Below are 17,380 nucleotides of genomic sequence, written 5' to 3'. Positions count from 1 at the left end.
TTAATATACAATTATATAATATATATAATATAAATATAGATATTTATATATAAATGTATTTTAAATATATTTATTTAATATATATAAGATATATATAGTATAATATATTTATTTAATATATAATATAATGTATATTTATATATTTTAAATATATTTAAATAGGGGCGCCTGGGTGGCTCAGTGGGTTAAAGCCTCTGCCTTCGGCTCAGGTCATGATCCCGGGGTCCTGGGATTGAGCCCCGCATCGGGCTCTCTGCTCTGTGGAGAGTCTGCTTTCTCCTCTCTCTCTGCCTGCTTCTCTGCCTACTTGTGATCTCTGTCAAATAAATAAATAAAATCTTTAAAAACATTTTTTTTAAATAAAAAATATATATTTAAATATATTATATAAAAATAAAAATAAATATATATAATCATATATAATTATATAATTATAATTATATAATTGAAGGTCTCCAGACTTCAGTTAATTTAATTAATTTAGTGTCTTGTTACAGAGGTACTTGCTAGGAGTGAGGTTGGGGTGTAGAATGGAGGGCTCATAGAAGAGATTTTCCCAAGGATTTCTACACAGAGAGAAGTTCACATTGAAGAGGTAGCTTTTTAAACTGGATTTTGGAGGAATGTATACAAACAGGTTGGAGTTATATGTGGGTCTCTCGGGAAGGCTAATAATTTTATATTCTTCAAATTGGTATAAAAATATTTGCTTCTTAGCTTTTAAGCAAAGAAGAGTTAGAGTACAAGGTAGAGAAAGTGTAGCAAAGGAGTACAATGGTCTCCAATTGTTGCCAGCATTCTAGTTCTGTCATAGACATGCACACCCATCTTCGCAGAACAGAAGTCCTCCAGCAATGACGAGATGTCTGTGAAGATAGATTCTGGCCATCTAAGTGTGGCCCTTGGTGCGAGGGTCTCCCTCTAAAGTGCTTTGTCTTGTGTATTTCTTAATTTGACATGCCAGGATTTCCCTGAAAGGAGTGTATACCTTCCTCAGATTGTTAGGATTTTGAATGTTTTTGGGCCCCTTAGAGATTGACATTCTGGGCAACTGCCTCACTGGCATCCTTCTTCCCCTTGACTGTTGAGTGGGGCTTTGCCAGGCCGAGAGGGTATGAAAGGTGCTGGATGATGATAGAACATGGTGCATTACAGGAAGAGCAGATAGTTCTCTGGCCTCAAAATGCACAGGGTGGAGGGAAACTGTGAGGGGGGACAAGAGAGAATCTGGTACTAATACTGCTGGAAAAGCTGGGAAGATTGATTAGGGCACGTTTGTATGAAAGCTCTTTATATACATGGAGTTAGTGCTCAGTCAGATTAGACTCAGACCTAGAAATTTGTTTCTTTGTAGAATCTGAAAGCACAAAGTGTTTTTTAGAGATGTGATTCTTAATTTGATTGGGCTGGGAGAGATCATGGACTTTTTGAAAATGTGATCCAAGTTGTGAACTTTTACTAATCAGATACACAATTTTCATGCAACTTTAAGGGGGTTCACAGACAAGTTCCTTCAGATTCTAGCTGGTAAAACTCTAGACTTGCATAGAGAACTGTTGTTTTTCAGAATAGCAGTTTAAAAAAATGTGCAAAACCAAATACACAAACTTTATTCTAGCAACCTCACTATTGTACACAAATGTAAGAAATGTTTTAGGCTTGGCATTATTTTCTGACCTTTCCTCATTCTGTCCTTTAAGTTTTAAAAATTCAACAGCAAGGCGCCTGGGTGTCTCAGTTGGTTTAGCGTCTGCCTTCACCTGAGGTCGTCATCCCAGTGTCCTGGGATTAAGACCCTTGTCAGGGCTCCCTGCTCAGTGGGGAGCCTAGTTCTCCTCCTCCCTCTGCTGCTCCCCCTGCTTGTGCTTTCTCTCACTCTCTCTCTCTCTCCTGCTCTCTGTCAAATAGATAAATAAAATCTTAAAAAAATAAAATAAAAAAAATTTCAGCAGCTAATTGACAACTTAAATTTTGAGTTAAGTTTGGGCTTTCTGCATTTAATGTAAGTTACTTGATATAAGACATTTTTCTGTTGATTTTTGGTTGTAATGTAATCTTGTCTCTTCCCTCTTCAGCTGCTCTTAGGAAACAACATGCAGCCGAACTGCACCTGGGGGATTTTTTAGTTTTTCTTCGCAGAGTTGTATCTTCAAAAGCAATTCAATCAAAAATGGCTTCCCCCAAATGGACAGAAGTCCTTCTAAATATAGCGTCTCAGAAGTGTTCTTCAGGTATATGACCTTTGCCTTGTATTAGAGTATTTTTATACATCACATGTGTTTTATTCAGAGAATGCTGGACTTGAACAACATTGGACATTTAACCTTGATTTCACAACTTTTATTTTCTGAATACTTACTTGATCAAAAGAAAAATGTAATTTCAGAAGTAAAAATTGATAGGAGTTTTTTAATAATTTAATTTAATTTAATTTTTTTCAGTGTTCCAAAATTCATTGTGTACCACACCAGTGCTCCATGCAGTACATGCCCTCCTTAATACCCACCACCAGGCTCACCCCCCTCCAAAACCCTCAGTTTCTCAGAGTCCATAGTCTCTCATGGTTTGTCTCCCCCTCCAATTTTCCCCATCTCACTTCTTCTCTCCATCTCCCAATGTCCTCCATGTTATTCCTTATACTCCACAAGTAAGTGTAACCATATGATAATTGACTCTCTCTGCTTGACTTATTTCACTTGCTTCACTCAGCATAATCTCCTCCAGTCCCATCCATGTTGATACAAAAGTCGGGTATTCATCCTTTCTGATGGAGGCATAATACTCCATTGTATATATGGACCATATCTTCTTTATCCATTCATCCGTTTTAATAGAAAGCACCAGACTAGATTATAGATTTAACCTAAAGAACTTGATGGTATTTGTTTGGATTATCATAATAAAAATAAGCAGAGAATATCCTATTTAAAATGATAATTTGGCACAGATTTTGACATCACTTCTTGATTATCAAAATGCAGATCTCATTTGTCCATTCATAATATGATTTCTGTTGTCTTGATTATAACTTCTGATTGTGTGCTATGAAAGTTCTGTGTAATAAGCTTACTTCCCAGTTCTTAGCCTAAACGTCTAGTCTGTTTGCATAGATTATTGTCAGTCCTTTCCTAGTCTTTTTTTTTTTTTAAACCTTATTCTTAGAGCACATTTTTTAAAAGATTTTATTTATTTATTTGTCAGAGAGAGAGTACACACAAGCAGGCAGAGAGGCAGGCAGAGGCAGCGAGAGAAGCAGGCTCCCTGCTGAGCAAGGAGCCCGATGTGGGACTCGATCCCAGGACCCTGGGATCATGACCTGAGCCGAAGGCAGCGGCTTAACCAACTGAGCCACCCAGGCGTCCCTCCTAGTCTTTTTTTTAATTGTGATGAAATATACATAAAATTTACAGTGATAAAATAAGATATAAAAATTTACAGTTTTAGCTATTTAAGCATACGGTTAAATGATATTCAGTGCATTCATAGTGTTATTCAACCATCCATATGTTCCATTTCCAGAATTTTTTCATCAAACCCCAGTCTTTCTTAAATGTGCCTAAACATCATTTAATCTTCTATGGTACTTGTTATTTTATATGTATGCATTCTCAATATAGTTTGCTAGTTTTTCTTAACTAGTGTAATTTAGAACAGCTTTTCCCCCCTCATTTAATAAGGTGAGGCTTTTATTGATTAACGTCTTAGAGCATGAAGAAAAAAATGGAGATATTCATTTATTTTTAACTGGTTTTGTTGTGGTAGAAGGTATTTAAAAAAAACCGTCATTATTCTGCCTCTACCTTTACTTACTTTAGAAAAGTACAAACTACTTACTTCCCATTAATCCTAACAATTTCTGGGAGGTAGTCAGGGCATGGATGGAGAAGCAGCCAAGAAATGGTATGATAAACCTGAGCTTTAGAGATTAACAGACCTGTTGTAAGTTCTACCTCTGCTGAGCTGTGGTCCCCTTATTTCACTTCTCTCAGCCTTGGTTTCCTCATCAGTAAAACGGGGGTTTGTGAAGATCAACAGAGTTAATGTGTATGAAATGCATAACATAGTACCTGGCACAGTAGTTACTATAGTGCTACTCCCTTTATATATATACATAACCCCCCACCCCCACATACGGGTGCACTGTCTCTCTTGCTCTAAAAAAATAAATCTTAAAAAAATAAAGGTGTGATTGGATGGCACAGTTGGCTAAGTGTCCCATTCTTGGTTTTGGCTCAGGTCATGATCTCAGGGTTGTGAGATTGAGCCCCCCTGTTGGGCTCCACACTTAGTCTGCTTAAGATTGTTCCTTTCCTTCTCTCTTTGCCCCTTGATGCATGCGCCACCTCTTTCTCTCTCTCTCCCTCTCTCTCTAATAAATAAATCTTATATATGCATAAAAACTTGAGATGTAAACATGAATATTCATGTACATTGGGAATGTACATTGGGATGAGTCCAGAATTCTTGTGATAATAGGTTGAAGTGTAGTCTATTCCAACCATAAATGCTTATGAGCCTCAGATATTTTTATTCAAGAGGTTCATTTACATTTTGAATGTAAGTCACGCTGATAATAAGAATATGTTTTTTTCCCCTCCTAGGTATTCCTCTAGTTGGTAACCTAAGAACGAGGCTCCTTGCACTTCACGTCCTTGAGGCTGTGTTACCAGCTTGTGAATCTGGTGTAGAAGATGATCAAATGGCTCAGGTTCCTATTCTTTAAAGCTATTACAAGATATTTTTCACATCTGTAACATAATTCACCCAAAATCTAAATTATAGTCTCTCCAGTGGTAAATGTGTCATTTATTCAGTAGCAAAACTTCTGCTTCTGAGATTGCTTTATTATTTCATTTCCAAGCAAGGAGAAAGAAATTAAGCTTATGGGTGTGAGGAGTAGGGATATAGTGAATATTTGGAAGGTCAGAAGGAAAGGAAAATCTGTGGAATTTCTTAGTAGGTTTGGGCTCTAGAGAGAGAGAAGTGTGTGAGGTTGTGTGGCCTTACCAGAGGTCCATATAGTGAGGAAACATGAGGGCAATGGAACCCACTAGGAAGTGGGTTAATGATCCTCCTAAAAAAGGATGTTTAAGTTAACAACCACCCAGAGTAGCTTGGACATTAGTATAATCAAATTTCACATTTGACTTAATATTACAGTTACATGACTTATTTTTTCTAAAATTACTTAAAATTACCTTTTACAAATTATATCATTCTTTTTCCTTCAATAAATAGGTTGTTGAACGCCTCTTTTCCCTTCTCTCAGACTGTATGTGGGAGACACCCATTGCTCAGGCCAAACATGCTATTCAGATAAAGGAAAAAGAACAAGAAATAAAGTCACAGGTAAGTGATTCTTCCAAAAAGGTATTTTTAGACAGCACAAGTGACTGTCCTGTCTCCTGTCTCTGGACTCCTTCTGCTCTGAGGGACTTCGTTCTATCAGTTATTCCATATTCTCTCTGCACCTTCTCCTTCTCCACTGGTTCCTTCTTCTCAGCTTATAAACATTTCTCTTTCCTGCCCTCCCCCAAATCCTTTTTTTACCCATCTTCTCACTTGTCCTTCATTGCTAAGCTTCTCAGAAGAGTAATTTTATACATATTTATAAGCCACTCCTTAGTTCTCATTATTTCTTCAATTTGATTGTTGATTTTCCATCAGAGCACTGAAATTAAATGACAAAAGTAAGTGCTAATTGCTAAATGTAGGATGCACTTTTTTGTCCACATCTTACTTGATCAGGAAACACTAGCCTTCTGTTGTTTTCAAAATACTGGCTTCTCCTACATCTCCATTCCTCTGCCAATCCTTGGTTTCCTCTAGAGGCATTTCTTCTTTGGTGCCACGTTCTCCTTCCCTCCATCCCAAACTCTGTTGCTTTTAAGAGTTCTAGTCTTACATTTTCTAGTAGTTTGAAATATACCTGGAACCATTTTCACCTATATGCAGTGCCTTCTAAACTTAAATGCCAATCCAGGTGTCTCCCCGTCAAACTTTTTTACTTTTCTCCCTGTCCCATTTTTTAATTGGTGGCACCACCATTCACATAGCATTCCAAACCTGTATTCTTGGGAATTCTGACTCTCCTAATGTCACCCCATCTATGTAGTCAGTAGGCCTCACTGATTTTACTTCCTAAATCGTCCTTAAATTCGTTTATGTAGCTACTTTAATCTTTCTCTTGGTTTTCATGAGTCCACACTTTTTGTGGTTTTTCTTCTATCTCAGTACAATGTTTTTTTCTCATTCTCTGTTACTGGTTCTTCCTCTTTTGTTTAAGTGTTAGAATATCCCAACGCTAGGTTCCAAGACCCCTTCTTTTTTCAACCATCATCCCCATTCTCTTTCCTTTACTCAACAAAACCTTACCCAGACCCATATACTGTTGCTTCCCAAATTTTTAATTCCATTTCTAACATTTTCGTGGAATTCTAGACTTACATACTCACCTTCCACTTGCCTGACCACATGTCTAGTAGGCATCTCCTATTTAATAGCATTTTTAGTTATCACATCCTGTTCCTTCCCCAGCTTTACTATCTTCCTTGTTAATGACTTGACTAAAAAGCCTAGGAGTCATCATTGATTCTTCTCTATCACCACTCTCCATCCCCCATTTTCTACATTCATACAATCTCCAAGTCCTGTTGTTTCTTCTGTAAAATAGAACTTGAATTTTCCCTCCTCAGTTCCTCTGCCATCAGCCTGTTCTAAGCCACTGTCATCTCTGGCGTGGACTATGCAAGAATCTCCTTAAATGGTCTTTCTTTTTTCATTGTTAATTCCCTGTAGTCCATTCTCTGAGAGTGGGATTCAGAGTGATCGTTTAAATTGTAAATCATATCATGTTGGTCCCATGATTAAAACCCTCCAATGGTTTCTCATCATTTTGGGGATAAAGTCTAGAACTACTTGGTCTCCCCTTTGCTTACTATGCTTAGAACAACTTGCCTTCTTCCTGTTTCTTGAACACACTGAGTTTCTTCCTTCTTTCATGCCAGTTTCTACCCAGAAGACTTCCCTTCAGATAGGTTTTTCAGACATCAACTTCTTAGTATTCAGGTTTTAACTTAATTAATCACTTCTTCAGAGTGCCCTTTCCTGATCCTCAATCTAGAGTTAGTTGTCACATACTCTGTTACATCATTTGCTTTAATTTGGACATAGCACATACCTGGTATTTTTTCGTTAATGTATCTTCTGTTTCTACCTTCTAAAATAAAATTTCTGGATAGTTCTATCTACATATATATGTTTATTATTATATATATATTTTATAAATATATAGTATATAATATATATACTTTATATATTTATATATAAATGTGTGTATATATACATATATATATATATAAAAAAATAAAAGTTCTGGGGGCACCTGGGTGGCTCAGTGGGTTAAGCCTCTGCCTTCGGCTCAGGTCATGATCTCAGGGTCCTGGGATTGATCCCCGCATCAGGCTCTCTGCTTAGCAGGAATCCTGCATCTCCCTCTCTCTCTGCCTGCCTCTCTGCCTACTTCTGATCTCTGTCTGTCAAATAAATAAATAAAATTCTTAAAAAAAAAAAAAAGTTCTTTGAGAGCAGAGACGTTATATATCTAATATACTGCTGAACATTTAGGACCTGGTAGAGTGTCTGGTACATAGTAGATGCTTAATAAATACTCATGAATGAATTAATAAATTGAAGTCCTCACTGTTTTTTACCTGAACTCTTGCAGTAATCATCCAGTCGATCTCTCAGCCTTCATCCTGTATACCCCTGGTAAAACAATGTTTATAAAACACTGATCTGATTAGAGGTCCTCTGTATAAATTTGTGTAAGCATTCCCTATTGTCTGTAATGTTCAAACTTTAAATGGCATTCAGGGCCTTCCATGATTTTGTTCCTTTTTCTCTTTCTATCCTCCTTTTCTGCCAGTCTCATCCTCCATACATTCCACACTGCTTGCAATTACTATAAATCACTGAACTCTGTTGTACCTCCATGCCTTGGCACAATGCTCTACATACTGCCCTAAATGCCTCTCTTTTCTTTGATCAGCTGCTGAATGCCTTCTTATTATTTACGACTCAGCTCAGAAGTCATCCTCTTTTGAATACTTTCCTTATCCTTCCTGTGCATGTTTAGACACTTACATCTTTATGTTTCTGCTATACTGGTCATGAAGTTTCTGTTATTCTCTCACAAAAGTGGCATTATTTATTTCTCTGGCCCCTAATTGGACTGTAAGCTTTATGCAGAGACCATGCTGTATTTATCATTATGTTCCCATTGCCTGCACAGTACCTGGTACGTTAATAAATATTTGTGGACTCAAACTAAGGAGTCTTTGAATGTGTATTAACTGAGATCTGGATTATCCCAAAGTACTGACCAAGGTTCCTTTTTGGTAGAAGCAGGGAGAGTTGGAGGAAGAAGATGAGAATCTTCCTATACAAGAAGTATCATTTGACCCAGAGAAAGCTCAGTGTTGCCTAGTGGAGAATGGACAGATTTTAACTCACGGCAGTGGAGGAAAAGGGTATGGATTGGCATCAACTGGAGTAACTTCTGGATGCTATCAGTGGAAGGTATGTAGAATTCTAAGTAGTTTTTAGCATTTTATCTTTTGGTCCTTTTCTCCCCAGGTTCTTATAAAATAATGTATCAAAGACTTTTAAAAAAATCATATGTAGGGGCACTTGGTTGTCTCAGTCAGTAGAGCATGTGACTCTTGCTCTCAGGGTCATGAGTTCAAGCCCCCTGTTGGGCATGGAGCTTACTTAAAAAAAAAAAAATACACCGTATGTAAATGTTTTATCATTATGTAAGATGTTAACATAAATGGAACTGAATGAACGTATACAAGAACTCAATTATTTTTGTAACTCTCCTGTAAATTCTTCTCAAGTTATCTCAAAAATTTTCTAACTGAACAGAAGAAATTATGATAATCCCTTTTATGAGGGGGTCACAGAGATCATACCCAGCCATGAAATACAGTAGTCTGTGTGATGTTTCTGCTTAGGAAAGCCCATAAGAGACTCAGTGCCCAAGATTTTTATATGGGTCCTGGTTACATACCCTCTGCCTGATACACACTAAAATTTTAGATTCCCAAAGGGAAAGGAGGCGTTTATACTAAAAGATATTGTTGTACAATTTTACTATAAAGAGATTATGGCCAAGAGCCAAGGGGATGGACTGTGCCAAAAAGGAATTAATATAGCAATTATAGCCAGTTAGCTCAAATTTCAATGGTTCCATCAAAGAACAAGCCCTTTCCTAGGGGCATCCGCAAGTGACCCAGACAGTCCAGCCAGAATCTATGATGTTTTTAGAGTTTGTGGTCCCACAAAGGAGTCCTAAATCTGCGACAGTCCCAGAATTTGAGTTTTGTTCTTTGGGCCAGTTCCTTAGAAAGGCCTGCTTGCAATGTTGGTCCCTGGCTGAAATTTGGAACTAGACTGGTAAATAGTTTTCTTCACCGATAGAAACTTGCCCTAACTGATAAGGGTTGCTCATTGTGCGTAGACTGTTTTATACAACAATATCATTTAGCACAAACACCTCCTTTGCCTTTGAGAATCTAAAATTTTTCTAAAGGTTTAAAAACCTCAATTCTAAATCATTTATCTAGTGAGGAGCCTAGAAAAGATCAATCTCTTTCTGGAAGAACTTCCTTTAATAAAAGGCTTTACTAAGATATGTATATCAAAAGAAAGATGAGACATGTACAAACTATCAGTCTGTTACTGCAAACTGCAAGTAATCCAAACAGCTGAACATAAGCCAACACCAGTGTGATGTCCCCAAGGAGAGGTCGAAGGTCCAGTCGATTAAGAGTGGATGGCAAAGTCGTGCTCCCTGTGGTATGCCTTCCTCCAACTACAGCTTTCAGCAGGAATCACAAGTTAGAGGAGTGAAATCAGTTTCTGTGTCAGAAATTACAGAGCTAGTTAGCTCAAATTTCAATGGTTCCATCAAAGAACAAGCCGTTTCCTAGAGGCATCTGCAAGTGACCCAGACAGTCCAGCCAGAATCTATGATGTTTTCAGAGTTTGTGGCCCCACAGAGGAGTCATAAATCTGTGACAGTCCCAGAATTTGAGTTTTGTTCTTTGGGCCAGTTCCTGCTTTTGAATTGAGCACAGCTCATGTTGGGTTGAAATAGCCCCTGGCAGACAGTATTGCATTTCAGTTTAGAGTCAGGTCTGGGCAATTAGAATCTGTAAATTCGGAATTCTAAAAAGCTAACAAGTTTTTTTGGCAGCATTGAAGCCTAGAAATTGTCAGACCAAACTGCTGTGTTTCAAGTCCAGGTGACAAGCAAGGCTTTTCTAAAAGGCTCTTCTTGGCCTTGTCAGTCTTCAAGTCCAGATTTAGCCAGTCAGAAATATGCACTTTAGGTTAGAAAATCATTAGACTCTGAGAGTCAGACATCAGATTTTACTGATGAACTCAATGGCAAGTGAAAACTACTTTTTAAAACTCTGAAAATGTATCTGCGAATCTATGGAGATTATCTAATCACTCTTCATATGTTGTCTCCCTTTTTTCAGAGGCTCCAGTAAGCAAAAATCATATCAAAAAATCATCAGTTATGGAAACTTATTTTGTTTCTGATACTCAAAAGAGTTTAAATTTACCACCTGTGGCAAAAAACAAGGAAGTTATGTCTCCCTAACAATTTTTCCTTTCTCGCTTTCACTGATCAGGATGATCCCTTAGCATTTATGAAGTTATAAGCCTATAACATTTTACATCAAATTTTATCATACATCTAGATGCAGTACCACAAAATGAAGTTGTTTTATTTTTAATTTAAAAATTGAAAAGGTAAAACTTTTCCCCATCTGTTGTCAAATTTTCTCAAAGTCTTAGCAGTAAATTTAGGGTAATTGGTTGGGTCAAGGGCACTGCTACAGCAGTGGAAGTATCTAGTCTAAAGAAAATAACTGGAGAGGTATTTTTGTTTTCTTTCTTTCTCTGTTTCCTTTCCTTTCCTTTCTCTTTCCCCTTTCCCCTTTCCTTTCCCTTCCCTTCCCTTTTTCCCTTTCCCTTCCCCTTCCTCCTCTCCTCTCCCCTCCTTTCCTCTCCCCTTCCTTCCCCTCCCTTCCCCTTCCCCATTCTTCTTCCTCCTCCCCTTCTTCTTTTTCTTCTTCTTCTGTCTCATCTCTTCTCTTCTCTTCTCTTCTCTTCTCTTCTCTTCTCTTCTCTTCTCTTCAGCTTTGTTCCAGCTCTGGGAACTGATTTAACTTTTTTTGTCTTACTTGGAGGAAAGACCAATACACACTTCTAATATTTTTGGTCTACCCTCAATTCACCTTCAGGGAAATTTGAACTCTTTGCCCTCCCACTCACAGGAGAAACAATTACAAATTAATTTTTATTCTTTGGCCTATCCAAAGCCCATTTGCAGGGGCCCATTATTTTCCCTCCCATAAGAGAACATCACAAATTTTACCCTGACTGCTTTTTTTTTCCCCCTCACTTTAAGAAGGCCAAAAGCAGTCACGGGAGCCAGTGAGCTAACTCTTTTATGATTGGATCTCTTATTTTTGAGTTCCGTAGGTAATTTTATCTCTCGAACAGATAGTAATTCACCTGCTGTTTCGTAACACATGTAACTCCATAGCCACAAGACCCCAGAGTTTTGTTATTTCCTACTTCTCTCCCTCTCTCTCTCTTTTCTCCAAATAATGCTGTAACTGTATTTTAATGAGTAAGTTCTAATGACTCTTCTTGTTGCCACCACTGTGCCAAGAGTCCCCAAAATCACCCCTATATTCAAAGATTTGGTAAAAGAACTCCTAGGACTCAGAATATAGTTGTACTTATGACTAAGATTTATTGTAACCATCCACTAAGGACTCAAAGCTGGATAAAAGAGGAAAAGATAAAGGTGGAATCTGGAGGAATCCATGTGCATGCTTTTTATGTTCTCTCCCTCCCATGAGGGCTCACATGGAATATGCTCTTTCCCAGCAACAAAGCACAGCAGGATGTGTGCAGTGTGTTAGGGAAGCCCATTAGAGACTTCACACCCGAGATTTTTACGGGGGGCTCATCATGAATGTGTGCTCTGCCTTGCATGTACCAAAATTCTAGACTGCCAGGAGGAAAGCAAGGATTCAGCATAAACCACATTGTTCAAACACTGTATGCCTGGTGAGCTACCCTTATCACTTAGGGAAAGTTTTGTATCAGTGTAGGAAACTGTTTACCAGTTGAATTCCCAGAGACTAGCCAAGGGCCAGTGTTACAAGCAAGGCTTTTTAAAGATAGGAGCCTCGGGGCACCTGGGTGGCTCAGTTGGTTAAGCATCTGACTCTTGATTTTGGCTCAGGTCATGATCATAGGGTTGTGAGATCAAGCTCCATGTTGGGTTCCATACTGGGTGTGGAGCCTGCTTAAGATTCTTTCTCTAACTTTCTCTACCTTTCCCTCTGCCCCTCCCCACCCTACTCTCCCTGTCCAAAAAAAAAAAAAAAGGAAGGGGCACTTTCAGGCCTGCTATATTAACTCTTCCCTGCACGGAAATATGCATAGAAGAGTAGTTAGAAAATTTGAATGTAAAGAACGGAAGCTTTCCATTAATGATTTTCTGGACTGGACATACCTCTTCAGCTTCATAATTGAAATATAAGCTAAAATTATTTAAATAAGTACTCAAAGGTTACTCTAAATGTTCTACAGGTAAAAATTTAATTTCTGTCTAAATTGTTATAAAATGATGAAACTTTAATTTGTATGTTATTTTCACTTAGGCTGGAAATAAATTTACCATATTCCCATAAATGCATCAGTTTTGCTTATGAGCATATTCCCTAATATTGGTTTATGCAGCTAATAGTATATAAACAGGTTTTTTGGATATTAGTGATCATTACCACTTTCATTTTATTTTAGTTTTACATTGTGAAGGAAAACAGAGGTAATGAAGGCACATGTGTTGGAGTTTCTCGCTGGCCAGTACATGACTTTAACCACCGTACTACCTCGGATATGTGGCTCTACCGGGCCTACAGTGGTAACCTTTATCACAATGGAGAACAGACTCTGACATTATCCAGCTTTACTCAAGGAGATTTCATTACCTGTGTGCTGGACATGGAAGCCAGGACCATTTCCTTTGGGAAAAATGGAGAGGTACTGAAACTCATTCATGAGCTTTATATGTTTTCTTGTTTTTATTTATACTCAACTCAATTATTTAAGTGCTGGTTACCCAGGTTATAAATTACCCACTCTTCTCTGCTTTTACTCTATTACCTTTTGGTTCTTTCACCAAACAACAGAAAGATGGTAAAATCCCAGTTAAGATTTTTGAAGCAGATGAACAAATCAGAATCATTTGTTACACGTGGGATTTTCTTGGTTAGCAGTGTTATTTGAGATTTGTTCTTGTAAATTGTGTTGTGTCTCATAAAAGCTTTGAATCTTAATGTGATTGGATGTTGTACATTAAAAAAAATTCTTATTTCTTTTTATCATTTCTGCCACTCTATAGGAACCCAAATTAGCTTTTGAAGATGTGGATGCAGCAGAGTTGTACCCATGTGTAATGTTCTACAGTAGCAACCCAGGGGAAAAGGTAATGAAATCTCATACCTTTATACTTAAGTGTAAAGAATATATGTCTTTTTTTATTAGCATTTGTTAGGATCTGATAGAGTTTATAAATAGAATAAGCTATTTCTACTACCCGCTATTTCTACAAATTACCTGCTCAGGTAATTTGCTCTCCTGGAAAGATAGATTACTTTTAGAAAGTACCTTTATTTTTCATTAAGGCACTATTTGATATCTGGCAGTTTGAATGTAATAATTCCTTTCAGGTATAGGAATTATAGGAAACAGATTAGGCATAATATGGTTCACTGGCAGTTGTGCATATAGGAGATCTAGAAATCATCTTGAATATAATCAGATACCATTAGCTGAATAATAGAAGTTCTAGTTGTGATGGGGAACCTGCGATTCATTCAGCTGAGGGGGTCCTTATACCTTATAGATGGTGTAAATTTGAACCCTAAACCTTCAGGAGGACAGTATTAAAGAGATACCCTCTCACTAAAAACTTTTTTGTTCTCCTCTTCTAACACCCAGGCAGAGACCGATTTCTCTGTGGTCTCCCACAGAGAAATGTGCTGATGGGTGGATTTGTTTTCTACTGTCCTTTCATTTGAGGATGTAGGATAGCCTAGCTCTCCAGAATTTCTAGTTATTTTGTAGTAGAAATTTTCACACTGTCATATTTCTATAATGAAAGTGCAGGACTTGATCAGTCCTAACCATGAAAGTCACCTTTTATTGTATGGTTTTAAATATGTTTTAAAAATTGCCAAGAAAGGGGCGCCTGGGTGGCTCAGTGGGTTAAAGCCTCTGCCTTCTGCTCAGGTCATGATCTCAGTGTCCTGCATCGGGCTCTCTGCTCAGCAGGGAGCCTGTTTCCCCCTTCCTCTCTCTCTGCCTGCCTCTCTGCCTACTTGTGATCTCTGTCTGTCCAATAAATAGATAAAATCTTTAAAAAAAAATTGCCAAGAAAAAATCAGTTGCCAAGATGGTATAATTTTAAGCTAGCCATTCATGAGAGAGGGAAACTGCCTCTTGAGCAAGTAATAAACAAAACTGGAGATGAAGTGAATAGAAACCCAGTACCTGCAGTCGTCCCTTTCCCCAGTGACATTCTCGCAGCCCAAACTAGGCTCTGCTGTGTTCTACTCAAAGTGATGGCCTGTTGCTCCCCAACATCTCTGAACCTTAAAGGAGTTAATTCAGCCTTGGACTATGTATCAATCAATTTATTCTGCCCAGAAGCCTTTTCTTTTTTTTTTTTTTTAAAGATTTTATTTATTTATTTGTCAGAGAGAGAGAGAGCGCGAGCGAGCATAGGCAGACAGAGTGGCAGAGGGAGAAGCAGGCTCCCTGCGGGGCAAGGAGCCCGATGTGGGACTCGATCCCAGGACGCTGGGATCATGACCTGAGCCGAAGGCAGCTGCTTAACCAACTGAGCCACCCAGGTGTCCCACCAGAAGCCTTTTCTGATAAGTTTCACAGTCTCTGGTAAAAACAATATTAATGGTAATTAACATCTTTTTGAACACTTTACTGTGTACCTGACACTGTAGTAATAGGCACTTTATGTACATAGTCTCATTTAATCTTTAAAATAATCATAAAAGACAGATAGTACGATTTTTTTTCAGATGAAAGAGCTGAGGTTTAGTGAGATTAAATAATTTCCCAAGATTATGCAGAGTTAAGATTTGAACCGAAGTCTTGCTCTTTTTTCAACCTCAGGGTCTTTGAAATGTGTAGATTGGAAATATCCCAATTATCTAGACTTATTCTTTTATCTTCATGCCCATTGAGCAGTATAAGATGGGCTTAGGACTTGTCTTAAGGATGAGAGTGAATAGATTCTCAAGGCTTTTTTTGGAGTAAATGGAATCAGTCTCATAGAGCTTGGTCTAAACCCATCTTCTGGGTGGCCACAATAGCTCTGATACAGGCTGTAGGAGGAAGTTTAAATGACAGAGCATCTTGTTTCAGAGGACCATAGTACTACTAACTTAATAAAATTTTAATATTTGCTCACTCCGTATCAGCAGCCAGTAGTATACATGTATTAGGAGACCAAACGCGAGTTCAAATGGGATTACATGTGCTAGAATTTATAGTGACTTATAGTTTAGGAGAACTATTAATATCAAACATTTGCTGGTATTTTTCCTTCCAGGTGAAAATTTGTGATATGCAAATGCGTGGCACACCACGAGACTTACTTCCAGGAGACCCTATTTGTAGTCCAGTAGCAGCAGTGCTGGCGGAGGCCACTATTCAGCTTATCCGTATCCTTCACCGAACAGACCGTTGGACTTACTGCATTAACAAAAAAATGATGGAAAGGCTGCATAAAATTAAGATATGTATTAAAGAGTCAGGTCAGAAGCTAAAGAAAAGCCGCTCGGTGCAAAGCCGAGAGGAAAATGAAATGAGAGAGGAGAAGGAGAGCAAAGAGGAAGAGAAAGGTAAACATAATAGACATGGCCTTGCTGACCTCTCAGAGCCGCAGCTGAGGACCCTTTGCATAGAGGTGTGGCCTGTGCTGGCAGTGATAGGAGGAGTTGATGCTGGTCTTAGAGTTGGAGGTCGGTGTGTTCACAAGCAAACTGGGCGCCATGCCACGCTGCTGGGAGTGGTCAAAGAGGGCAGCACGTCTGCCAAGGTCCAATGGGATGAAGCAGAAATTACCATCAGGTATGATCTGTTGAGTTACACTTTTAGCAAACAAGTATTTAATGGTGAAATGGGCCATTGCCTATGGACAGTGAGTAACTATGTATTTTAGGTGAGCTGCCAGTTTTTTAAATATTTTTTTTTCACACAGCTGGGTATGAGTACTGTGATTTCATAAAAGAATATATCTCAAACCCATGTTACCTGGAATATTAGTGGTTTATAAGATATATGGGTTTGGTTTTGTTTTGTGAAGAAATGGTAAGCTCACTAATTTAGGTTTAACTGGGATCTGTCTTTCTATTTTTCATTTGACTGCTTGCTTTTTGATCATTTCCATTACACACTGGGATAGAAAAAAGCAGATATGTCAATTATATTTTGTGTAGGTGGGTTTTGAATGTAGGCAGGAACATTTGAGTGACTGAAATTAAGTTTTGGATTAACTGTGATATTAAGTACTCTTGCTTTTTTTTTTTAAAGCACATATTCCTGTCCCCTCAGCATACAATATTTTGGGTAGATAGGGAAATTACATTTATTTGACACACTGTATACTTAAAAGCATTTAGATGTGTTTGCAATCACATAGGATTTGTGTGAAATAGAAACTTCATGTTTCAAAAGAAATATGTCAAGTTTCTTCATTGATAAGGGGACTCACTTATCTAATGAATTCTACATAGTTGCATCATTTGAAAATAATGATTTATTAATAATAATATGTAACTATTCATTATACTACCTAAAGCGATTGTTCTATAGTTCTATAGTTTTAATATGATATGGGACAATATCTAAAACAGTGGTTCTCAAGTATTAGTTGCAGGCAGTACTTTTTTAGAATCTAACAATAGCTGTAGATTCTCTCAGCTGAAAACTAACACATACATAAGGTTTATACACAGTTATACACAGTTTCACCCTATACTTACATTCGCCCACTCTACCAAGGTAAGAAACCAGTGAAAACTTTACAGTGACCTTTTCTTTTATTCTTCGCCTTGTTTCAGAAAGGATTTATTATGTCTTAAGAAAGTGCAAATACAATAAAGCAAAATAAATAAAGCAAATAAGGAAATGAGGAAAAGGGAAAATAAGATTAAGATGGTTAAGCTAGAACCAAGATTTAGGTTAATGTGACGAA

General features: G+C 37.8%; 1 protein-coding gene across 1 annotated transcript in view; it reads left to right on the top strand.

The window, feature by feature from the left end:
- Window positions 1–17,380, top strand: part of HERC1 (HECT and RLD domain containing E3 ubiquitin protein ligase family member 1) — a 192,813-nt gene that overhangs the window by 116,666 nt on the left and 58,767 nt on the right. Inside the window, exons 31-37 of the mRNA XM_080807823.1 lie at window positions 2,076–2,231; window positions 4,602–4,708; window positions 5,239–5,349; window positions 8,404–8,580; window positions 12,901–13,140; window positions 13,502–13,585; window positions 15,734–16,254. Of these exons, the coding sequence (XP_080663949.1) occupies window positions 2,076–2,231; window positions 4,602–4,708; window positions 5,239–5,349; window positions 8,404–8,580; window positions 12,901–13,140; window positions 13,502–13,585; window positions 15,734–16,254 (1,396 nt within the window). The remainder of the gene's footprint in view (window positions 1–2,075; window positions 2,232–4,601; window positions 4,709–5,238; window positions 5,350–8,403; window positions 8,581–12,900; window positions 13,141–13,501; window positions 13,586–15,733; window positions 16,255–17,380) is intronic.

The sequence above is a fragment of the Martes martes genome (genome assembly GCF_963455335.1).
Source record: "Martes martes genome assembly, chromosome: 7".
NCBI lineage: Eukaryota > Metazoa > Chordata > Mammalia > Carnivora > Mustelidae > Martes > Martes martes.
Note: the sequence above shows the minus strand (reverse complement) of the source record. Positions and strands in the feature narration are given on the sequence as shown.